Source organism: Amblyomma maculatum, chromosome 3, assembly GCF_055883805.1.
Source record: "Amblyomma maculatum isolate TAMU_Amacu chromosome 3, ASM5588380v1, whole genome shotgun sequence".
In the NCBI taxonomy this organism is placed as follows: Eukaryota; Metazoa; Arthropoda; class Arachnida; order Ixodida; family Ixodidae; genus Amblyomma; species Amblyomma maculatum.
Window position 1 is genome coordinate 189,504,440 of NC_139346.1, and position 22,998 is coordinate 189,527,437.

The 22,998-nt window shown below is 47.0% G+C and overlaps 1 protein-coding gene across 1 annotated transcript; it reads left to right on the top strand.

The window, feature by feature from the left end:
* Window positions 1-346: 346 nt before the first annotated feature.
* On the top strand, window positions 347-22,731 carry LOC146197238 (uncharacterized). Its single transcript, XM_084599027.1, has 2 exons — window positions 347-1,065; window positions 20,184-22,731. The coding sequence occupies exons 1-2, from the start codon at window positions 386-388 to the stop codon at window positions 20,374-20,376; spliced, it is 873 nt and encodes a 290-aa protein (XP_084455153.1). The 5' UTR covers window positions 347-385; the 3' UTR covers window positions 20,377-22,731.
* The last annotated feature ends 267 nt before the right edge of the window (window positions 22,732-22,998 follow it).

Below are 22,998 nucleotides of genomic sequence, written 5' to 3' on the forward strand. Positions count from 1 at the left end.
ACGACACAACATCCTGCGCTTCCATCCGCGATGACTGCTGTCTCGTCTTCGCATCACAGATTCATTTGAGGTACGTGCTGACACGCAACACATGAAAGAAAGAAAGAAAGAAAGAAAGAAAGAAAGAAAGAAAGAAAGAAAGAAAGAAAGAAAGAAAGAAAGAAAGAAAGAAAGAAAGAAAGAAAGAAAGAAAGAAAGAAAGAAACGAAACGAAACGAAACGAAAAGGGCAGGCTAGCGTTCTCTGCGCGGTCAGAAGGGACGCTCCGAGCATCCTCCCTCTCCGGGATGACGCACTCCTCCGGAGGAGAGGGGAGGCGGGGGAGGGGCGCGGCCACGCGGAGTCTCCCGAGGAAGCGGCCCGCGCCGCACATCACAGGCGGCACATGAGGAGCGTGCGGCTGCTCACCGCGCTCGCGGCCCTCGCGGCCACGAGGACTGCCGCCGGACCCAGCTTCGTCGTAGAACGCCGCACAGACGATGGCACGCGGGAGACTCGGGTCCACCATGGCACCCTGACGGCCGTCGACAGCTGGGCACAGGAGTCCCTCCTGTTGAGGCAGGTCTCGGACGGCCGCCGACTTCTCCAGGCCGTGCTGCGAGACGGTCGCTTGTTCCAGTGCGAGATGCTGAGGGATGCCGAGTCCCTGGAGCGTTTCTTCGCCGATTTCTCAGCTGACTTCGAGTGCGCCCGCAGCGCCAACGGCACCACAGGCTGTCTCGGAGTGAGGATCTTCAGGGACGTTGAGGATCTGGACGAGCGGCAGCGGGAGTTGCTCCAGTGGAGGCGCCTTGCGAGGGCCTGCCGCAGGCTGCAGAGAGAAGAAGGCGGTGACGGCGGAGGCGGTCGGAGGCGCAGAAGAGACCTGTTCCTCTACCCGGGCACCAATTGGTGCGGCTCGGGAAGTTCGGCGCGCAAGCTCAACGAGCTGGGCTCGCACTCTCGCGCCGATCGCTGCTGCCGCGAGCACGACCACTGCCCGTTCACCATCGAGGCGTTCCAGAGGAAGTTCCACCTGTTCAACTACCGGCTTCACACGCTCAGCCACTGCGAGTGCGACGAGAGGTCAGTACCCGCCCCTTTCGCGCGCTCTTTCTTGTGGGCCCACGCTCAGCAGGAGTTAGCCTTCAGTGCTGGAGCGTAGCCTTGATGGCTGTTGTCAAACACATGGCAAGGTCGTAATCCAGCGACTACAACAGCATTTGGTTAACAAAGTAACAGCCAGCTAAGCATTTCTTCATCATGAGTAAGCTTTGGTGGTATAGTCTGTGTGACCATACGAAGCCTTTAGTCCTCTTCAAAGCTCAGGTTTTACGCAGTTAATACAAACTTGGGCAATTTGTGGACGCGATCTTCAGCTGTTCGAGCATGCACCGACATGAACGTTAAAAGGTATCATTCTAAGGGTGTTTCATGGAAATGTTATATCGCAGGCTTTGTAAGCCCCATGCAAAAGCCTCCTAATCGGGATTACGTTCGCGCTCTAAACTTTTCCGATGGCCGCTCAGCGCTCTGGAGAGCGTTTTATACCGCTCGCAAGTTATTTTAACTATGGATTAAGAGCATGTTTTAGTATTGACAAGCCTCTTCTTCTCTGGTATCATTAAGTTACGCGAACGCGACTGAGTGTAAGAAGCGCCATAGAAACGACAAATCGTGCATTCCGAATCGCTGTCAAGCAATTCACAACTTCTGAATGTTACAAAATTATGCATTTCTGCATCGCTTGGAGATGAACCACGTAAAAAATAGCGACAACAGATATTACCGTTCCGAGATTAAGAATTGAATCCTGAGATGATTGATTGAGCGTGAGAGGTAAACTCATTTCATAGCTGATTGGCGCGATAGCTAATTAATTTATCTTGTTGAACCAATGTTCCCTTGCGAAGCTCTGCTATGGAGTCTTTGCATGCAGAGTGTATCCGGCGGCACAAGAAATATGGTAAAACGTTTTGGTGAGTTCATTGTTTCTAGAATTCCCTTCGGTGTATACATATAAACGGTAAATTTCTTGCTTCCTGCGTAGTACGACACTAAAGGTGGTCCCACTCACTCTATAAGTGTCCTTAATTCATTTACCACGGTGAGAAGGGGACGATATTGTCATGAAGCGCCATCTTGTCCACTGTGCCCTTCCTTTCTTTATTTTGCATGAGACTGGGATGGGGGAGCGCATTTGGCAAATATTCGCAGATTATGACTAGCAGCTTACCGGCGTCGCTCAAGCGGAAAGTGTATAACAGTATATAGTATATATGTGTATATAGTGTATATAGTGTATATCCTGCCAGTACTCACCTGTGGGGTTGAAACGTGGAGGCTAACGAGAAGAGTTCTACTTAATGAGGAAACCGCTGAGGGCCAGGGAACGAAATATGGTAACGTTAAGAGATAGTAAGCCCGTAGAGTGGGTCAGATAAATAACTCGAGTTAACAATATCGAGTCAAGAGAAGAACTGGGCAGGACATGTAGTGCGTAGATAAGACAACCGATGGTCGCTTAGGGTAACAAGTTGGATTTCAAGGGAAGGAAAGCGTAGCAGGGGACGGCAGAAGGTTAAGAAGTTCGCAGAGGCCAAGTGTATGCAGCTAGCACAGGATCGGGTTAATTGGAGGAATATGGGAGAGGTCTTCGCCCTGTGATGGGTATAGTCCGGCTGATGATGGTGAGTCCCCTCTTAGCGCCAATGAAAAAGATGGGCAACCTAGTTTATGTCCGGCAACAGTGGGCTCCCCTGGCGAGTGGTATAAACTTAAAACATGTAGACACAAGTACCTCGGGGCTTAACCGTAATTGTGCCAGACTTTCTGAAATGTTCAAGGTGATTCGGTTTCAGCCCTGATTGCAGGGGTCGAGACGCAACGTTACGCAAAAATTGTAGACGTCAGGAAAGTGATAGGGTTAACATAAAGGCCAAGGGAGGATGCAGAGAAAAGCGGGCACCAAATGCATGTTGATGGTTTCAAAGCTGAGATCAAAAAGAGGAAATAGGCATGCACAGGGCATGTAATGGGGACAGCAGATAACCGATCAACTGTTAAAGCCACAAAGTCGATTCCAAGTTAAGAAGATAGTCAGGCGCACAATTCGGCCGGGGGCATGAGATTACAAATTGGCGTACAGCGCGACCTAGATGATATGGGCACGAATAGTTGGATATCGCTGGGAAAAAAAATCACCCTGCAGTGGGCTTAACTAACCGATTATGATGATAGTAATGAGAATTTCGGTCACTATGCTGATGACACGGACGATATTGAAAATGACGAAATCAGAAGCTTATCAAGGCGCACAGTATTCACGTTCTCATATGCTTCCATAAAACCAGCAACAGCGCGTGCCCGTCATTGGACGCTGGTTCATCGAAGACACATGGGATTACATTGCGCATACGCCAACGACCACTCACCATTCGTGTTCTGTGCTGTTCGTGTCGAGCGGCTGGCTGTCGCGGTGAAAAAAATCTGCCGAGCGTTGCACTTTCGGCGAACCACGTCGCGACCTCGTGCCGCGCTTCCCCGCCGTTTGACTCCTGTTAAAAGGGTTGGCGCCGCGACCCGGGCGTGTCGTTCCTGCATCGCAGCCGCCTTGTCAGATCATCGTGACTGACGCCCGTGACGTGTGCCCAGCCTATCTACGGTTAAATATATGGAGAGCTATTTCATTTAACTTAGCACGGTATACAAGGGCATTAATAGAGACTAGGAAAAGCAATGAAATTGAAAGCGTGTCATGCCGCAAGCCTGAGCTGAAAAACGAAGCGTCAACTGCTCTTCAAAGGAGGTCGCAGCCGCTAGCAAGATCTCGATAGCATGGTGAACGGCGGCTCGACGCGGCGTCATAACAATAGCTCTGTACAACCCATCGAAAGGGCTCCTGTGAGTGGCATTTGCCGTTTGATTCTCTAGTTGTTTGTGGCTGTACTATCATCTCCGAAGAGTTAAGGTCACGCGATACGAGGCTTGTGTCCCATTCAAGTGATCCTAACCCCCTTTGTCGGTTTTCCTAATTTACCGTCACTTTCCGTTCCAATGCGCTATACCTGCAATACATACAGCTGAGCAACGGATACTTCTGCGAAGACAAAACATAAAGCGATCGCAAGCGCTAATTAATGCTCCGAATCAAGGAAAGAATGTGTTAACATTTCAAATCGTGTTTGTTCAAAGGTCGGCCACGCAAAAAAAAATATAAAAAAAAAACAAGGCCAGCGCAGTATCAGCGGTAGACATAAATGTTGGAATGTTCTGCAAGTGGTCATCTTGCCTTCAAAAGATTTGGAACGCTAAAGCCACACAACAAAATAAATGGTACTGTCTAGAAGGAAACCCGCTTCTCTATTCCTCTCTTTAATTTTAATAAAGACTGCGCAGGCTATAGTGTCCCTATAGCATAGACGTTAGCAGCGCATTTTAGTTTAGCTTAACGGCGGTGTTTTCGGTAACGTAACCTAGCTATAGGCATGCGCACGATTATGTATATACGCGCCCTGTTGCCTTTATTTACAATATTCCCTACCGCCCGCAGTGCTGTCACCTTTCCCGCTTTATTCTTTTTCTTGCTTTCATCCAGGGCTCGCGTAGTTGCGATATTATTGATTCCCCCACATTGCCTGAACTGCCGTCTTTATCTATAGCGAAATTACTATAGGCAGGCTTAGCGCACAAGTCGCAGCAGCCCTCTGTGACACTGCGCAGCCACTTTATTTATTTATTTATTTATTTATTTATTTATTTATTTATTTATTTATTTATTTATTTATTTATTTATTTATTTATTTATTTATTTATTTATTTGTCACATCACCCACAGTGCCTTTTGGTATTACAATGGGGGGGGGGGGGGGGGGGGGGCAATTACGACATGACCGGCACAACATATTGGTAGGAAAAGAAACACAAAAAAAACGTATTATGCACAATAACGCAAACGCAAGTTCGCTGTGGCAAATGTTTCATTGCATTTACTTAAGGAGACGACGTCCTGGAATAACTTGTTCCTTTCATTTATTGTTCTGGTGAAAAAATGACATTTTCAGGAAGTCTGTTCTGCATTTTATTTCTTTTCTTTTTGTGATCCCTTTTTGCTGACAATAAATAACGGTCACTGTCAATACCGCTGTGGGTCTCACAGGCGTACACCGGCCTGAAGAGGGAAGCGGCTGCCTCAGTGACAGTCTGGCATGCAGGGAGGGCTCGGATGCAGCAGAGACAGGAGCCTGTTGAAACGCGATACGTTCGGCATCCGGAGTCCCCGCAGGACTCGCATCCGGAGTCCACGCAGGACTCGTGTCCTCTTCCGGAACGACGCTACTCATGAGTATCGTCGCATTTGCAGTGTACGCGTCTAGCACATGAGCTCGCGCAGGCCACACCTGGGCGGGAAGCGCTTGCCTAATTCTCGATTCGAACATTGCGGCGTCCGAAGTGCCGGTCGCGCTATCGCCGTATTTGTTGACATCGTTTGCACTGCGACGCTGTGACTGTCTGCCTCTTCGAAACTTTGTATGGGCTTAATATTGATGGGATCAATGTTTACCACTTTTTTCCGGTGTTTCGGTACAGCATCCGTTGAATGCAACGTTATCCAGGTGGTACTGGAGCAATAAGATGATAGTTTCGATAGCGTGGTTTGGTTTGGTTTTGGGGTTTAACGTCCCAAAGCGACTCAGGTTATGAGAGACGCAGTAGTGGAGGACTCCGGAAATTTCGACCACCTGGGGTTCTTTAAGATGCACTGACATCGCACAGCACACGGGCGCCTAGCTTTTCGCCTCCATCGAAAAGCGGCCGCCGAGGTCGGGATTCGATCCCGCGTCCTTGGGCACAGTAGTCGAGCGCCCTAACCACTGCGCCACCCCGGCGGGGTGTTCAATAGCGTGCATGGCATTCGATGGACTTCTTTCTCAATTGCAGTGCTTGTGGTGAGAACAGCAGACTGGTAGAGTAAAAAGAACGTAAAAACAAACTTACGTTCGATGATTCTTGTACAGGCAGCTCCGAGGCCAACAACGGAATAGAAACATGTATTTATGTGTGCTCAAAGTACAGTGGTATTACATTCATTTGGAGTCGCCTACTTGGAATATCCATTTTATTGAAAGGGATTCGGCAGTGATGCAGCTTCGCTGATGGCCATTTTTGGAATTAAGAACGTCGCACTGACAATTTCATCTCCGCAGATTTATAAAACTTTTCGGTTCCCTCAGAGTAGCAGCTTTTAGGAGCTATACTGTAATTCATGTATGTATCTATCGAATGTCAATGCCAATCATACACTGCCCTTCATCGATGCAGCGCAGGTTCTTCAAAACATTGAGTCTTCAGAGCACCTATAAATCACATAAAGAAACCAGTATATATATTTTCAGAAAGGCTTTAATTTAAATTTATTGTACAAACATTTCTGTTACTCTTTGATGGTGTAAAAAAAGTGCGACTATTAATAATCGTCCCCTTTCGAGCTGCAAGTTGACGCTCTTCTCTTTCAAGAGACGGTGTACTAGTTTCTGGTAATCTGTGCGCCTAGGTGGACGTAACATACATTCTCTGAAATCAATGGCATTAGTTTTTGTTTTGCATTCGCCGCCATTAGCCAGTGGTTGCAGAAGCGACGCCCTGCCCCGACCGGTATCGCTGGCTGCCGAGGTTTAGGTTGAGCGAGTAACAAAAATAGCGCTGCGTTCGGGACAATTATGGCAGTACAAGGTGGGAGTGCTTTCAAAACTGGGCGTGAAACTCGTTTTTGGGTCATTAGTGCAGTCACTGAGAAAATGCTTTTAGGGGGTGCGAACAAGGAGAACTATTAGTTTCTTTGCCTCGCTACCCAGTCAGCTGGTGTTCGTTCCAACCGGTGGAAAAAGCACGCTTCCCCTTCATGCCATAGAACCAACTGCGTTGCATAACCACACAGGAACAAACCTTTTCATAAGGATGCGCATGCCTCAGCATTTTATGTGCTTATGTGCTACGCAAGTATGTCTTGCCACACACAGACACACATTTACGTTTTCTACTGAGTGAGCGTTGTATTAAAATCAGGACAACGCATCGAAATGTGGAATAGAAAGCGGCGTGACAAAAGTTCAGGTACAGAAAGGGAAAAGGGAAAGAACTGTTTTTTTTTCTTGTGGGGAGGGGAGGAGGGAGAGGCGGGTTAAGTTCGTACACTCACGCTCCATGTTTAAGGGCATGACGTGACGGCGTTAAATGCTCCAGTTTGCCAACTCTCCCAGTGGATCTTGGTCCACATACATGGAGTTGCTTTTCGCCTAGTTACCGATACCTAAATTTCTTCCTCGACTATCTCAAACATAACCTTTAGCACACAGTCGTATGAGAAAGGCTATCCGCCCTAGATCTTAAACCGCACTTAACCGATATGTATATGAACATGCCTGCGTGGACTATAGGGGTAGTTTGTTTGACTCGGAACTCAAGGGTCCTGCTGATTCTAATCTGACCCTTCCATCTAGATCCGAGTTAGCAGCTCCTACCAAATCGGCCATGTCACGTGGTCATGTGGTCAAGTAACGTCGGGCGACCCTGCAGCCAATCAATGTCGGGCCACCAAATACCACCTGCCAGAGCCATGCCGTCAGTTTTGTTCCAACGACGATCCCGGGTTTTCTTTGGAACGAGGCTTTCAATGCCATTGAGTTAAAATTTGAGCTACTGTATCTTAGCCGAAATGAGGACCACTAAAAAGACGTCACAGGGGCACGTTAGGCCGAGTACTGTAAAGCGATGTTATTAATGAAGCGCGATGGATAACAATAGAAGGTGACCGCCGTCAGAACATGTTATGGTACTCGTGAGATTCAGGAATTTGCTGTAGTAGAGGGTAACCATCCTAGGCGCAGGATTTGGGTTATTAATTGGACATCGATGGAACCTGGTTGACATACTGATGCGTGCCCCTCAGCAGCGTATGTTACGCAGAAGCCAACGTGGAATTGATTGTACTTTTTAGGGACGTTCTGACGTTCTGCATCTGAAAGCATTTCGCGGGTGTGCGTTCCAATAAAGTAACTGATGATGCAACGAGAGCTTTCTCTGGGAGTACAATGTGCAAACGGGCGCGCAGCATAGTATAGCACACTTTTCACACTCGAAGCTCGAAAACCAAAATTATCTTTAGAATATTTTGTTGTTTATTTAGGGTTTGCTTCGAAATTCGTGTTAACAACGCCATGGTGCGAAAATGAAAGTCGACAGTAAGCCAGCGGCGTGGCTTAATGGTTCTCTATACTCAACTGTTTCTTCGGTTAAGGTGACACTGATGCAAGATCCGCATGCCCCGCCACAACTTCGTGGGGACCACCGCCTAAATGAATGGCTGCCCGTTCTTATAATGACGAAAGACTAATTAACTTTCAAATTCATTTCCCACCTTACGTGTAGATCGTTTCAGCGTAGATGTCTGTAGTTTAAGAAAGGAATGTGTAGCTGCACAAAATTGCATGAAGAGGCATTATCCAGTTTCAGTCATTAACGAGAAAGCATCATGCGTCTCGTTAGCACTAAAGCCGATGCGGCGTCCATGACACCCATTTCAGATGCAGAGCCAATACGCCCCCCCCCCCCCCCCCCCCCCCCCGAAAAAAAAAATGACGAGCAGGTGACAGTTAGCAGGTGACTGGGCTGGGCACTGAGTTTTCGGCAGGTTGCGTGACGTCACAAGGACAAGTGACAGGGTCGAGGTAAAAGAAGCTGCCAAGTCTGACAGGATTCTAATAGGAATTGAACACACCGGGACCCTTCCCCCTCCCGTCTGAAGCCACGCAGCCTCTAAAAAAAGGAGAGGGTGCATCTGGCAGATAGTAACATTACATCCAGTTATGACTCAGAATCATTGTCATGACCCATTCATAATGCCACGAAGCATGGATTATCACTTTACCAAGAAACGAGATACATTTGTATTCTCACACATAAGCAGTCTTTAGTCGAGCAGCCGATTTGTTCTCTTTTATTTCCAGTGCATCACTTCGTTTCCTCCGATTATAAGTCTCAAGACTGCTAACCTGCCTAGCCACTCGACGCTTCTGCTCTAGAAAAAAACAAACACGAAAGACTTTATTTTGCTCAAAGCAAAACGGTTCAAAAGTGGACAAACATTGCCTAAAGGAAAACTGTCAGAGGCCTCTTAGCACTGAGGTAAGTGCAAGTGGGCTATGTAGTGCCTAATCATGTGCACAAAATAGTGATCAGAGATAGACTGGTAGCCTCCACTAGCGGCATCATGCCCGTGGCACCACCCGCTACTCTTTCGGTGGTGGACGACGGCTGTTGCGACGCGCGTCTTTCTCTCCCTCTTCTTTTTCTTTCTTCTCTACTTTCTCTCTCCTGTCCGCACGAGGCAGCGGAGGTGGCTCAGCTACAGAGCCAGGAGCAAGCCCGTTCATTTTCTTTTCTTTCTTCCTTCAGTCGCAACAACAAAAACCAGCTATAGGTCATAAGCACGCTTATGTGCACGGTTTTCGCAATGGAAAGAAAAAAAAAAGCAGCAATATGATGGAAATCCCATAAGCGGGAAACTGTAGAGTTCCAGAAGGTTGAAATATTCAGTATGGTGCATTTGGACAAAGTTAATTGGGGTGCATCACAACAAGAACAAGGGCGATCAGCTCGAGAAACAGGTCACGCAAAAGCACAGTTCCCGGATGCACATGAAGGTGCCTCACAATGGTGCAACGGTACCTGGATAAGCTAGTTGCTAAGCGGAGACAATTTCCTCGCTTGTCTACCATTTTCGTCCTAACTTTCTGGATCAGAAGTCTGCGCTCGTAGGCAACTTGCGCTCCTCAACAGCGTGGCCTATGTCCCGTTTATCATTTTTCTCGTTAGAAGAATACGTGCCGGATGGAGCAACATACAGTCTTGTTTATTTATTGCCACTAGGTACCATACCAATGTGTGCTATAAAACTGACAGTGGAATTGTGACACAGCTATGGACGTTAAGCTCGTTTAATTGCCCTCGGGGACCCAGTACAAGACAGTCAGTCGCCCAACCAGTGCCAGCGACCATTTTCTGGAAAAGCATTGTGGTTGTCAGGCGCTCCCGGTCGCACAAAAGTTGTGACTGCTGGTATTTTAATAAAGGCAGTTCGGGCCATTTAGTCTGAGCGGCCGCGTTCCGCAGCCAGCTAGTTCATGCGATGCGACGTCCGCTGTAAAAAGTTAACTGCTGGGCAGCCTAGGTGTCTACCGTGCCCTAAGGCGAAGAAAACCAAAGGTCAGTCCCGAATGACACATGAGGCAGCCCGAAGCACGATAGTAATCTGGGCGGAGATCAGCGAGGCACACTGCAGCCAAGATGGACCTGTTGATCGTATCAGCGGAACCTGTAAAAAGAAGTCGAGCCGGCCGCTACACCATAGCTACACGCCCGCTGCTAGGCAGGTAGGAACATAAAGCAGCTTCATAACAAAGCACGCTCTTTGTGCGGACCTCCATGGAAAATAAAAACTTGAACAGCTTCGCGCACAGAATGGGCGCTAGAAAACAGCGCGGAAACTGATTTCAAAGCCGAATCTATGTCCAGCGGCGCTACTGACGAAGGGACACAAATACCTAGCACGCCTATTTGCTTCGCTTCATAGAAATGCAAGAAAGCATCTGGGCTGGCTCAGGTCAAGGCATGGGTACGCAGTGTGTGTGTGTGTGTGTGTGTGTGTGTGTGTGTGTGTGTGTGTGTGTGTGTGTGTGTGTGTGTGTGTGTGTGTGTGTGTGTGTGTGTGTGTGTGTGTGTGTGTGTGTGTGTGTGTGTGTGTGTGTGTGTGTGTGTGTGTGTGTGTGTGTGTGTGTGTGTGTGTGCGTGCGTGTGCGTGTGTGTGTGTGTGTGTGTGCGTGTGCGTGTGCGTGTGCGTGTGCGTGTGCGTGTGCGTGCGTGTGCGTGTGCGTGTGCGTGTGCGTGTGCGTGTGCGCGTGTGCGTGTGCGTGTGCGCGTGCGCGTGCGCGTGTGCGTGTGCGTGTGCGTGTGCGTGTGCGTGTGCGTGTGCGTGTGCGTGTGCGTGTGCGCGTGCGCGTGCGCGTGCGCGTGCGCGCGTGTGTGTGTGTGTGTGTGTGTGTGTGTGTGTGTGTGTGTGTGTGTGTGTGTGTGTGTGTGTGTGTGTGTGTGTGTGTGTGTGTGTGTGTGTGTGTGTGTGTGTGTGTGTGTGTGTGTGTGTGTGTGTGTGTGTGTGTGTGTGTGTGTGTGTGTGTGTGTGTGTGTGTGTGTGTGTGTGTGTGTGTGTCACACTTCGCTCTATATGCTGCTTGCTCCGGGCTAACCATTCATGTCGGGCAGTAACTCCAAATATGAGGATAACTTTATTTGCACGGCAACCTTCTAAATGCCTGCTAAAAATTAGGGACGATGTGGTTCGACAGCATTATTATCTGGAGATCCGGATCGCACCTAGTGAGCCCCTTCCTTCCAGCTGGAGATGCGACTGTGAAAGGGAATTCCATTGCGATTTTGTGAGGAGCAAGTAGGCCTGTGCATACTATGCATACGTCAACACTGACGAATTTTTCTGGGCAACCGAGGATGTGGAGGCATTCGCTCTTCCTTGGGCGGCAGCAAGAAATGTGGAAAAAGCGGAAGTATACGCAAGCATGATTAGAAAGATAACGAACCTGTTCTGACGCCTATAGGGTTTCAGGCGTATGTAGTACATAGGAAGCGTTGCCCTAAATCAGGAAGAATAAATGATACCGTGGCAGTAATTAAAACGCGAACAATAAAAATATAAGAGAATAGCTTTAAAAGCAGAGCTGCAAGTGCAAGGGTAATTTCTGAGAAAAACACACACACACGCACGCGCGCACTCGCAAAGACATCTAATTGTCTGCATTGAAAGGCTATATATATAGAACACGAAAGAAAACGTCTGAATCAAGTTAAGAGGCCGGAGATCTGCTCTTCTAAGTAGGCTTGACTAGGCTTTCTTTAAAAAGGATGAAACTTCTACATGTGAAGAACTGATTTATAAGACCGCGGAACAGTTATGAATTAATGCAACAACTGACCACAATATGCAAAAAAAAAAAGCGAATGGTAGGAGGAGGATGACCTTGCAGATTCATGTAGACGCTGTCGTGGTTTACCATCGCAGAACACTGGGGTTTAAGAATAGCAGACAAGAGAGATAATGAGAGTATCGGTGGGAAAAACTAGCAATAAATAAATTTGGAACTGGTGGCTTCCATTGCAAAATTCGTAGTCAATAAGAGATAAAATACATTACCTACTTCGCTTCCGCCCTAAACTAAACAAAAACAGATATCCGAGACTCAGATGCGCGATACGGCGGATCGTGAAAATGTGCACAATATCAGAACAGAATAGCCAAAATGCCAAAAGAAAGAAAGAAAGAAAGAAAGAAAGAAAGAAAGAAAGAAAGAAAGAAAGAAAGAAAGAAAGAAAGAAAGAAAGAAAGAAAGAAAGAAAGAAAGAAAGAAAGAAAGAAAGAAAGAAAGAAAGAAAGAAAGAAAGAAAGAAAGAAAGAAAGAAAGAAAGAAAGAAATCGCATTTCTGAAAGGGATGATCGCATCGTCGGCGTATCTACTTCGTTGGCCGCTTCCCTGCTGCGCTGTCAAGGCCCAACTGCAGGTTGCTCATAAGCGTTTGTCACCTGTCAGAGTGCCTTCTGACAGGTGAGCAACCTTATGAGCAACCTGCAGTTGGGCCCCTTGGTGCAATATACCCCGTCGGATAAGGTCCACGCTCCACCACAAAGCGATCACCGTCTACTAGTAGTCCTCGGCGCTTAAGTTGGGCTCAAATAAAATGAAACCTTTAACTTTAAACAATTCATGGCTCACCTGACATACCTACTTGTTAAAGATAGAGACATTGCAGTCCTGACGGCTACTGAGCTGAATTCAGGATTTTGGCCTCTGTGCTAAGGCTGCTAAGACAAAAAGTATCTCATCGTTTAGATTTTAGCGCCCAGTTAGCCTCCATCTTGCAAGCACTCAGTGTAATAATTTAATTAGTCTTTTGTCAATTTCCTGTCCTAACTAAACAAAGTCGCTCGAATTTGCTCTATGTCACTCCATCCATGCACATTCAACAGTTCAGCATCGCCATAAAGAAAGGACTAGGTACATTTAACTTGACTACCGCAGTATCAAAAAGTATCCAAGCAATGTCCAGAGCACTGAAAAAAATAGATACTTACACAAGTACGAAAACCGCAGGGAAGTATGGGGGCAGGAACAAGAAATTCGCTGATAGGATTCGCTGATAAGTTCCGAGAAGAAACACATCCCTCAAGCAAGTGTGACAGATACTGCGCCTTTCCCTTCCGGTGAACCAATTATTGTGATTATTACTATGTCAAATTAAAGATAATAAATTTGGCCCTCTACAGCTCAAAACTGCCCTCATATGACCCTCCTACTTCATTATCTGTGCGGACGTCAACACCAATATGTCAAGGTTTGTTAGCAGCTGCCACTGTAAAAACGAAAAGCCCTGAGACGCTTAGTTTACTTGTACTCACGACCGTCACTAGGGACAGTCAGCTGACCACATGCTGATCACAACGGCTACTCCACAAATGTTTCCGGTGTAGACGTTTCGCACGGCGCTCAAAGACTGGCCCACGCCACATGGCCGCACACTGTGAGAAGCACCCAATGATCTCCAGTCACTGCTGGATTGTGTATCATTGCCTTTAATTTGGTGGAAAGGGGATACACGTCGTCTTCACGAATGGAAGCGGAGGAAATCTGTACAGAAGAATTTGCACGACTAAATTCAGGTTATGTTAAGGGCCTCTTTTCGGTGAAGGCGGATAGCAAGGCACCCGTGTATTCAGCGATGTCAATGCGAATTAAAGAACTCTAGGTGGCGAACATTTCTGGAGCCCATGGCGTCCATCACAGCCTGAATCGCTTTGGGATGTCAAACGCTTTAGATCCAAATCAAAGCTAATAAATAAACAAATAAATAAATAAAAGTTGCCCCAGTTCGCGACTCAGTACGGCAGGCTAGTGTGCGCGACTCCCTCCAATTGAGCTTGGCACTGAGAGCTCAAAGTCACAACAGGAGTTTAGAATATTTGTATACCATTATTTTATTATACAGTGCGACAGAGTTTATGCAATGGAAGGACGCATTTTGAAGGTCATGTTTTTTTTATAATGATGAAGAGTCGTCCATGAAAGGGCGTCTTTCATAGCCTTAGTCGCTTTGGGATGTTAAATCCCTCAAACCATCGTCCGTGTAACCACGTGTGCACTGGATCCCTCCGTACTATCTAGTTTTCCCAACTAGGTACGGAGAAAACGGGCATAGATGCAAACGCCTAACATATTCGTGGCGGCCTTTGGCGCTCTTGCCATATATATCCAAATTACACAATGCAATGCACAAAAACACTGGCTATGAAACGAAAAATGGTAGGGGTAACATTAAGAGATAGAAAGCGTGCAGAGTGGGTCAGAGAAATAACTAAAGTTACCGACATTCTAGTGGAAATTAAGAAGAAGAAATGGACATGGGCAGGACATGTAGTGCGAAGAGAGGATAACCGATGGTCGCTGAGGGTAACAAACTGGATTCCAAGGGAAGGAAAGCGTAGCAGGGGGCGGCAGAAAGTTAGGTGGGCGGATGAGGATAAGAAGTTCGCAGGGGTCAAGTGGATGCAGCTAGCACAGAACCGGGTTAAGTGGAGAAATATGGGAGAGGCCTTCGCCCTGCCGTGGGTATAATCAGACTGATGATGATGATGATGATGATGACGACGACGACGACGATGATGATGATGATTAACATAAAGCTCGTCGACTTTGAAAGACAAATATCTCGAAGCACCACTTCCACGCAAGTTATAGCACGCACACTAGAAGGTGGCAGAAAAAAAAAAAAAAAAGATCTAAATGCGCCCAGCAGCTTGCGACTGAGAGCGAAGGCTTGATTCTATAACGCGCATCGCGCTAACGCAAAGCCAAGGTCCCTAACTCCAAACATTTTTAGAAGCGGCTTCTCCTGAGATTCGGCTGCTCGATGTTGCGCCTAGCACATACCACTCTGCATTTTGGAAATCTCTTATATGCTGCTTACACATTTCAGCTCTCTACATCTACTATCATGATGTTTTTTTCTCTTGATGTGTGTGTGTGTGTGGGGGGGGGGGGGGGGTGCATGTTGTCTACGTTAAATAAAATGTTTGGTTTATATAGGCTGGTAAGTAGTAAGTGGTTCTTTATTTTAATAGAATAAAATAAAAATAATAAAGGAAGGAAGAGGTTTTTGCTGCCCCGGTATCTGCTATCGAAATCAGCTGAAGCACCTGAACTGGGGCGGCGGTAATAAAGGGATAGTAAAGAGACAGGTGAGCGACAGGGAGAAAGGACAGTTTAGGTTAAAAAGTAAATGAGTATAATTCAATATTGTATATTCCACACTATAGGCTGGTAACATTTTACACTTTGGTCGGTTCACGAAATAATATTGTCTTATACCTCTAGGCTATACACACAATTTGAAACCTTAAAACTGTGAAACGCTTTCATCTCGTTTTGCATTCCCTCCGCCTAGAGCGATATGATAAGCTGGCTATTTTTCTCAAGTCACTGCCGCTGTACTGAACCATTTGCAACACCGCATTTTGTTCTGTACATGCGTCCATAGCAGTACGGTTTCAATCGCAGGAAATTGATGTTCTCTGTTTTCACCTTAACAAATGCCTATAAGTTTCAAAAAGGGTTCGTGTCTCTGTATGTGTCCGGGGCGCGATATAAGTCACTGAACAACAAAGAGTCGCGGTAACACGATGCCTCACTCAAGTTTTTATAAGAAGCCTGAAAATCCTGCGAAATATTGCGCGGCGTTACTATAGCGGCGTTGTGGTTCGGCGGTTCTTTTGTGGCACACCATCAGCGTGCCCTTTGTGACTTCCCCGCGAAGGACGTCCCTGGGTGGGAGTCCCAGCACCTCGGGATGGCGCTCGGCTTATTGTGCGGGGGAGGTTGCACAACGTCGTTACATTTCTTTGTAGCCACCGCACGCGCTTTTTGTCGAACCCGCGACGGTAGATTAAAGAAAAAAAAAGACGATCTTGTTGTTGTCAACTGATCAAGCACCATCACATAGCCTCGGCCTTGGCACCGACTCTCATGCATTTAGTTTCAGCAAAATTTCTTGCAGCAAGCCACCAAAGTACGGTATGCACGCTCGACTATGAGCTCGCCTTAGAGTACTGAGCTTATAGCCGAAAGTGCTCACGAAGAATATACGCTCGCCTTAGAGTACTGAGCTTATAGCCGAAAGTGCTCACGAAGAAAATAAACACAAATTGCAGTTATACGTGTTTATTTCAGAACAGTCTGATTTCACTCTCTGTCAACAAGAATAACGAAGAGAAACGAGACACACGAAGGAGAACACGCAAATGTACATTCAGTGCTCAGTATTTAACTCTTACGTGACAACTCTGCAAGAAGCTCTTTGAGCCATTGTATAAAAAGAAAAAAAGAAAAAAGAAATGCACTTTGAAATGTTTAAGAAGTTCTTGACGAAATTCGCGAACAAAAAAGGTTGTCAAGATGAGAATGCGTTTAACAAATATGCTGAACATGTTGAACGTGCGGAACAAAAACGTATTTGCCTATGAGCAAATACACCAAATGCTTTAGTCAGGCCTTTCTCTTTCGTTTGACTTCGTTTTTAGCCGGCTCCTGTGCTGAGTCACAACTCGGGAATAGTTCACACACTTCCTTACGGACCTCAGGGCGTGCACCGGGCTTGAAACGAATGCGGTAGCACTTGTCGTTCATGTCCGTTATGCACATCGGAGCGGACAACTTCGGCAGGCTTTCAACCGGCGGCGCTTCTTCTTCCGCGTGCGTCTCCTGCGGCTGCTTTTCGTCTTTATCAGAAACATCCGGCTTTCCTAGCAGCACGTGAGCTTTCTGAGGCGCGTTACAAGTGCCCAGAAGGACGCAGTGGATGATGTAACGTGGATTCAAGAAGACGTGCTCCCGTTCTTTAAGCCGCCGAGAAACCTCACGCGCGTCTGACTCATCAGTTGATTTGGCAAACAAGTGGCTCGCACTTTCACAGTCCCCAATGTCACCGCCATGCGCCTTCCAGAGAAGTTTGTACTTGTCGGCAACGGCTTCTGAAAACCACGCAATGGAGCCATCAAACACACCCATCTTCACCGCTGCTGCCTGGGCTGAGAAGTGAACCAGACGACAAGCAGACGACGAATATGAAGCCAATTGGGCAGACGTTGTTGCCAGACGATTTTCACGTTTCGTCGAAATTTGGCTCTAAATTTGGTAGGTTAAACGGTCGTAAATATAATGGACATTACTGAAGCTGCGGCGATGCCCATTTTATGCGAAACTGGACAAGAGCAGCGCAAAGCGGCAGTTGAGCCACGGAGAGCGCCTGTCGTCGGCACGGAGAATAATGATGTATTAAGAAGCCTTCTATCGCGGGCACGCCTAGGTCGTTGCGTAACCGAGCGGAAAGATTACAGCCAAGCGGTTGGGTCAAGACTGACAAGTTCATCGAGCAAATCAGGCTACCGCTTTTCTCCGGAGGTCGGTTCCAATCTTGGCCGCGAAAGGCGGCGGCCTGCGCGTGACGTTTCTCTGTGTGTTTACTTGCCGACGCCGCCGCGGGAAGGGCGCCACCGTCTCTAGGCGCTGCCGTTGTGTCCCCGGCTGCGCCGCCCCGCCTCTTGGCTGTTCGCAGCCCTCCCTTCTCCTCCCTCCCCTCGAGTTCAGCCATCGCGCCTGACATGACCGTCATTCGGCGCAATCGGTCCTTCTGCAAATCGACATTTTCGGGGAAAAGCCCGCGCACTCACGCACGCACTGCGCGGGCAGACGACAGCTGACTCGTCGTCGTCTGCTTTCCGAGCCAGCGAAGCGTGACCTCCCTCCCACTTTCCCTCTGAAGCAAAACTTCTCCCTCCGGCTGTGAAAGCTCTCCGAGAGTTGCGGCACGGTTTTTGTTTATTTGGCCGCGAACAACAGCGACGGCCAGATTGGTTGCTATTCAAATTTGCCGATACATGTCCTCGGAGGAATATAAAAGGGGCGATTTTCATGTGCGAGATTCAGCCAGGTCGCGGAAACTGCTCGAATATACATGAAGGCGCCTAAGTGGATGACTGCTCTCTTCAAAAACATTTACTGCATTGAGTCTCCATCAGAGAGAATTGAAAGAGGGTGCGACCCTCCAGTGGTGCAATAAAAATTATGAAGATGAGCATCATCAATGAAGCAGTTATAGATAGCGCTTTCCTTACCATTACCCTTGATCAAGGGGCTTTACGTCACCCGCCAATGACTGTCACTGAACGACGGACGTTCTCGTTGAAATATGGTCTTCATCATGCTTCAAAAGGCATTGAAAACTCCACACACGGCTTTTTTGTTTTTTTATGTACCACATCCAACACGGAGGAATGAGTTACCGCAACGCGCATTTCAAATTTATGAAACAGAAACGTCGATATGGAGGCGATGTTGAGAGCCGCAACCTCTGTAAGATAGAATGTTGTGCTTGGAATTCTACAAGATTATGTAGTATGAACAGTTGACAGGTTCCCCAAAATTTCATATGGCATTCTTCTTTTTTTATTTTCTTTGATTTTCCGTTGAGTTGAGGCTAACATGTTACCACATTAGTAGATGCTCTTTGAGTCTTTCAGTGTAATGGTAGACGCTGACTTTAAAGCATGGAACTAGTAAGAGCTTTTAAAACAGAGCCCATTCAAGTAATAAATAAGCCATTATTTGGAAAGCATATTCAATTTTGGCTTAGCGCGCCCCTTCGCGTCAAACCAGAGGATGGCAGTACCTACTCGCCTCTGCACTTCGATATCGAAGAGAGATCGCATATTCTGAAGCAACGAAATTCCTCTGCAATTTAAATACAAAAATAAAAAAAACTTAGCGATCAATTTTGCATTTTCCTTTTTTTTCTCCCGCCATGTGCTCGCGGGACAGGAGTTAACGGCGTTGCGAAATAAGCAGCCCTGAAACAAGAACGCCTGAAATTCGCTCGACATATTCGCGAAAACGCCTATACTGGATCTTCACGCCCGAGTATGGCGCGCCTGTCGAATATAGCTCGCCATACAGCGGCGCCCCTTGCCGACCGTTGCCGACAGGCGGGTGAAAGCGACTGCTGCTGCAGACGCCGTAGCCGGCCTGACCAGGCCAGAAGGAAGACAATGCGGGGACGAAGTAGAAGAAGAGGGCGTCACCTGCAGCCAATGGTCTCGCGGCTGGTCGTCGCGTGTCCCCTCTGTTATGACGGGGGAGTTCGGCAGCGCTTATGCTATGCCAGGGTGCCCGTCGCAAGGAAAAGCAGCGGCTTGCCGAATCACCTACAGCCGCTTCGTTCCTGCCTGCCCGCGTAGATGGATCGATTGTGTTCGGTGCGCTTTTATGGTTTGGCACGCTGCGTACAGCTGACCACTAAGGATATGTGGCCAAGAGCGCACCCATGTTGTGGAGAGCATCCTGCGAGTTTTAGGAGTTGAGAAGGAGAGTGGGATAGCGACAGACACCTCATCTCTGCTCCTTTCCTCAACTTGTTCGACAAATTCACCTCTGAAGTACTGAACCTACCTCCTTTGTTTGTGTATAATAAAGTTAAAAAAAAAAGATTTTTTTTTTTATGTGTCATCGCCCTCCTCCCCCCTGCCCGATAAAAAGGAAAATTTCTCAAAACTTCTGTTGGGTCTATTTTGACTCTCAATATAAGCACATTGATAATCGGTTGAATGCAAACAGAATTGTTATCGAAAAGGTGGTGTCTCTGTTGACTTGATACAGTTACTGGGCTGTGAATTCTGAACAAGGGAGCTGTTGGTGTTGCCGTAGCGCTCCCGCAACGTCATTTGTGCTTGGCCATGGTCAGTGACCAGTGAACCTCATCAAGCCATGATTCCTGACCAGACGGTATGCCTTCGAACCCTCGGCTAAACTAGCTATGAAGTCTGAGGTAGAACAAAATTCGATAACTGCTCCTCTATTGAGATGTAATGCAGTGTTCATTATAAGCAGCAATCAGATGACATTTTCCCTGCAGTGGACCGAAGACCTTTAGTATGTGACGTAGCCAAGGCTTCCTTGTCTATAAAGACAAATCTCTTAGAAGGTTCTAGCCTTCTAACAATTTCATCCCCATGCTGCATGTCTGCTTATTCGCTGCAGGTTCCGGAGCTGCCTGAAGATGGCCAACAACGGGGCGTCCCACATGGTGGGCAAGCTCTACTTCAACGTGGTGCAGACCAAGTGCTTCGTCTTGAAGCACCGCGAGGTGTGTGAGAAGAGATCCTGGTGGGGAAAGTGCATCAAGCGAGAGAAGCAGAAGGTCGCCGTACTCCGCACTGGCATGTCCTTCTGAACAGCGTTGCTGCGCAGATTTCTCTCATTCAAATTTGGCGCCAAATCGCGCTAAACCATTTCGTCGTAACGCTGATTCGCTGCGCCGTATGCGATGTCACAGATATGGCAGAGGAAACAGTCGCGACATATGACAGCAATTTTATAGTGGTGCCGTAAACGTCATCAGGAGGATTCGACGTCACATTGCTGAGGTGCCAGCAGCTGCTACGCGAGGAGGTGATGGTCCTTACGAAAATTTCAAAAGTCAGCTTGAGAACCGAAAGCGAAAATTATGCTAGGGTGGGTGACGGCCATTTATCCATATTCGCTCATATAAACTAACGTGTATAATCATGATATGTCGTCAAACTAGTCACGCCGGCGCAATGATTGACGGCCACGCGACCGTCTCCCTCTCCCTCCCCCTGAGGACAGAACCTAGAGGAGACGCCTAGTGCTTGCCGTTCCTATGTCTTTTTTTTTTTTTTTTAGTTCTTTCTTCGCAAAACTGTCAGCCAACTAGCGGGGCACCACGCGTGCTAGACCGATCGTCCCTTTTATGATATCGATGCAGCAATAGCATTTCAGGCGTGTTTCCAGCTGCGGCTTGGGCTCTCTTTTTCAAATCTGTGTGTTTATGAGCACATGCGAACGCGGAGACGAAGAAGTGTCACTAAACAAAAATGGCGTTCGTTAAGTTTCCATAGACTTCCATTATACAAGCCAGACGTAATAGAGTTAGACCAGCAAGCAGATTCGATGCTTTCTTGGAGAGGTGATAACTCTTACATAGTAATAAGTGCCGGAACTAAGCAGTCCTGGCACAGATCTCCTTGCATGCAAGAAGAGGAGCGTATTCGTGAGCCATGCCATGTGGTCAAACACGGCGTATGTTGCCAAACTCGGATTCTAGCCAGCAGGAATGCAGGAACACAGAGATTCCATTCCACACCTATAGACAGGGTAGCCGTTGAAGTTCGAAATGTAGGCAGCCATGAAGTCAGTTTCTCAGCTCCTCGAGCGACCTTGAAAGCAGATGCAAAGTAGGCATAGTATTACTAACTTTCGATTTTATTTTTGTTTTCTTGATTTTTCAGTTACAGTTCAACCATTCCTTACCCGCAAGATCATAATTGCAAGCAGGTTCGTCGTATTTCGCGTAAAAGAAAAATCCTATTTCGATATTTGCTTCGTTGTACTATACGACCGCACAGTTGTTTTTTGTCTTTTTTTTTTTTTTCAGGGGTCAGAAAAACGCAAGGGGGAAGCTGAAAATATGTGACAATTTTTTCGTTTTGCTTTATTGTCGATGCTTCCACTTTGCATCTTGTTTTTGCGCATTTGTGATACAATTATAGAGCTTAGCAAGTTCCTATCGTAAACTGCGACACCGGCGCAGATATTCAATAACCGTGCTGGTTGACTTTGTGCTACTTGTGATAACCTTGTAACAATCTTTCTGGTCCTCCTCTTCAGCTTCGTTATCAGAATTATAATATGAATCAGGTTTTATTTTCAGTTAATCACACAGTGGATGGATTCCTTGAGTTAAAGTTTGATAATGTCGTCACTTTTCACGCATTTACTGTAAGCAAGTAGATGTACGTAAAAAGCGGAGAGAAGCGATGTAATGCTTGGGTCCAACCCGAGAATCTGATTACTCATTAGTGGCCGCTGTCTCGTTCTTCATATTTGACTGCGTGTTAGGCTTGGCCACACCACACTGCAGCGTGTCGAGGGAGCCACTCGAACAAAGATTTCTTTCTTTTTCTAACTTCGCGTGCAGTACTACTAGTACAGTGGAAGTTCGGTATGCAGCCGTTTTAAAGAAAATACTTGTGCCAAACCACCGTCAATATGGTTTGCTTTTTTGTAGTGGTTGCTTTTGCGGTGTCAGAATAAATCATCAATGTACCACCTCGCTTACGTGGACAGCCAAGGATTTCTAGAGTTGTATTTGGGCCCTTATTTTCTCTCCATATTTATTTTTGCTCCGTTTACGTATTGTACGAAAGTAGGCAGCGAAAGATGCCAACGAAGGGGCGTTGCACTTGTTTACCACCATGGCGGCGATACATAACAACGCCAATCTCTAACATGTTTCGACCGTGCATGCGAAGGACAATATGCGTGCTTTTTTTTTTTTTTTTTTTTAAATCAGATTTAGAATGTTTCCGCAAAGTGATCGGTTTTTCGATAGTGTGTACCATTCACCGGCATGTCGTATACACCTTGAACCTGCTGTTAAATGTTGTGCACCAGAAAACGAGAAATTGTGGGGTTTGTCAATGTAAGTCCTTGTCCGGATTGTCAATGTTCCTTCGCACATGCTGTTGTAGTAGCATCACATGTAAATAAAGATGTCCACTTCCCCTATTGACCACGTCTTAGTTGTTCATTTCATGGAATATTAAGTGTATACGAAAGTGTGGCGAGAGCCATTTGTTTAAAAATTTAGAATGGATTCTTTTAAAGGTCGCTAAAAAATGCGAAACGTTACTGCCACGTGTTCTCCTCCCGCTCGCTGCTCCCGGCTGGGTGCTGAGAAAACGTGATACACTTGCCGCTGTGTGACGCGTGATCGTAAGCGTGGCCATGTTGTTAGAATACTACTCCATAGGCGTGGCTAGCGTGTTTTTGT

Bases quoted from the DNA above. Each gene is read 5' to 3' on its own strand.
- LOC146197238 (XM_084599027.1), top strand. From the start codon at position 386: ATGAGGAGCGTGCGGCTGCTCACCGCGCTCGCGGCCCTCGCGGCCACG. The intron at 1,066-20,183 runs GTCAGTACCCGC...TATTCGCTGCAG, and splicing joins CACTGCGAGTGCGACGAGAG to GTTCCGGAGCTGCCTGAAGA.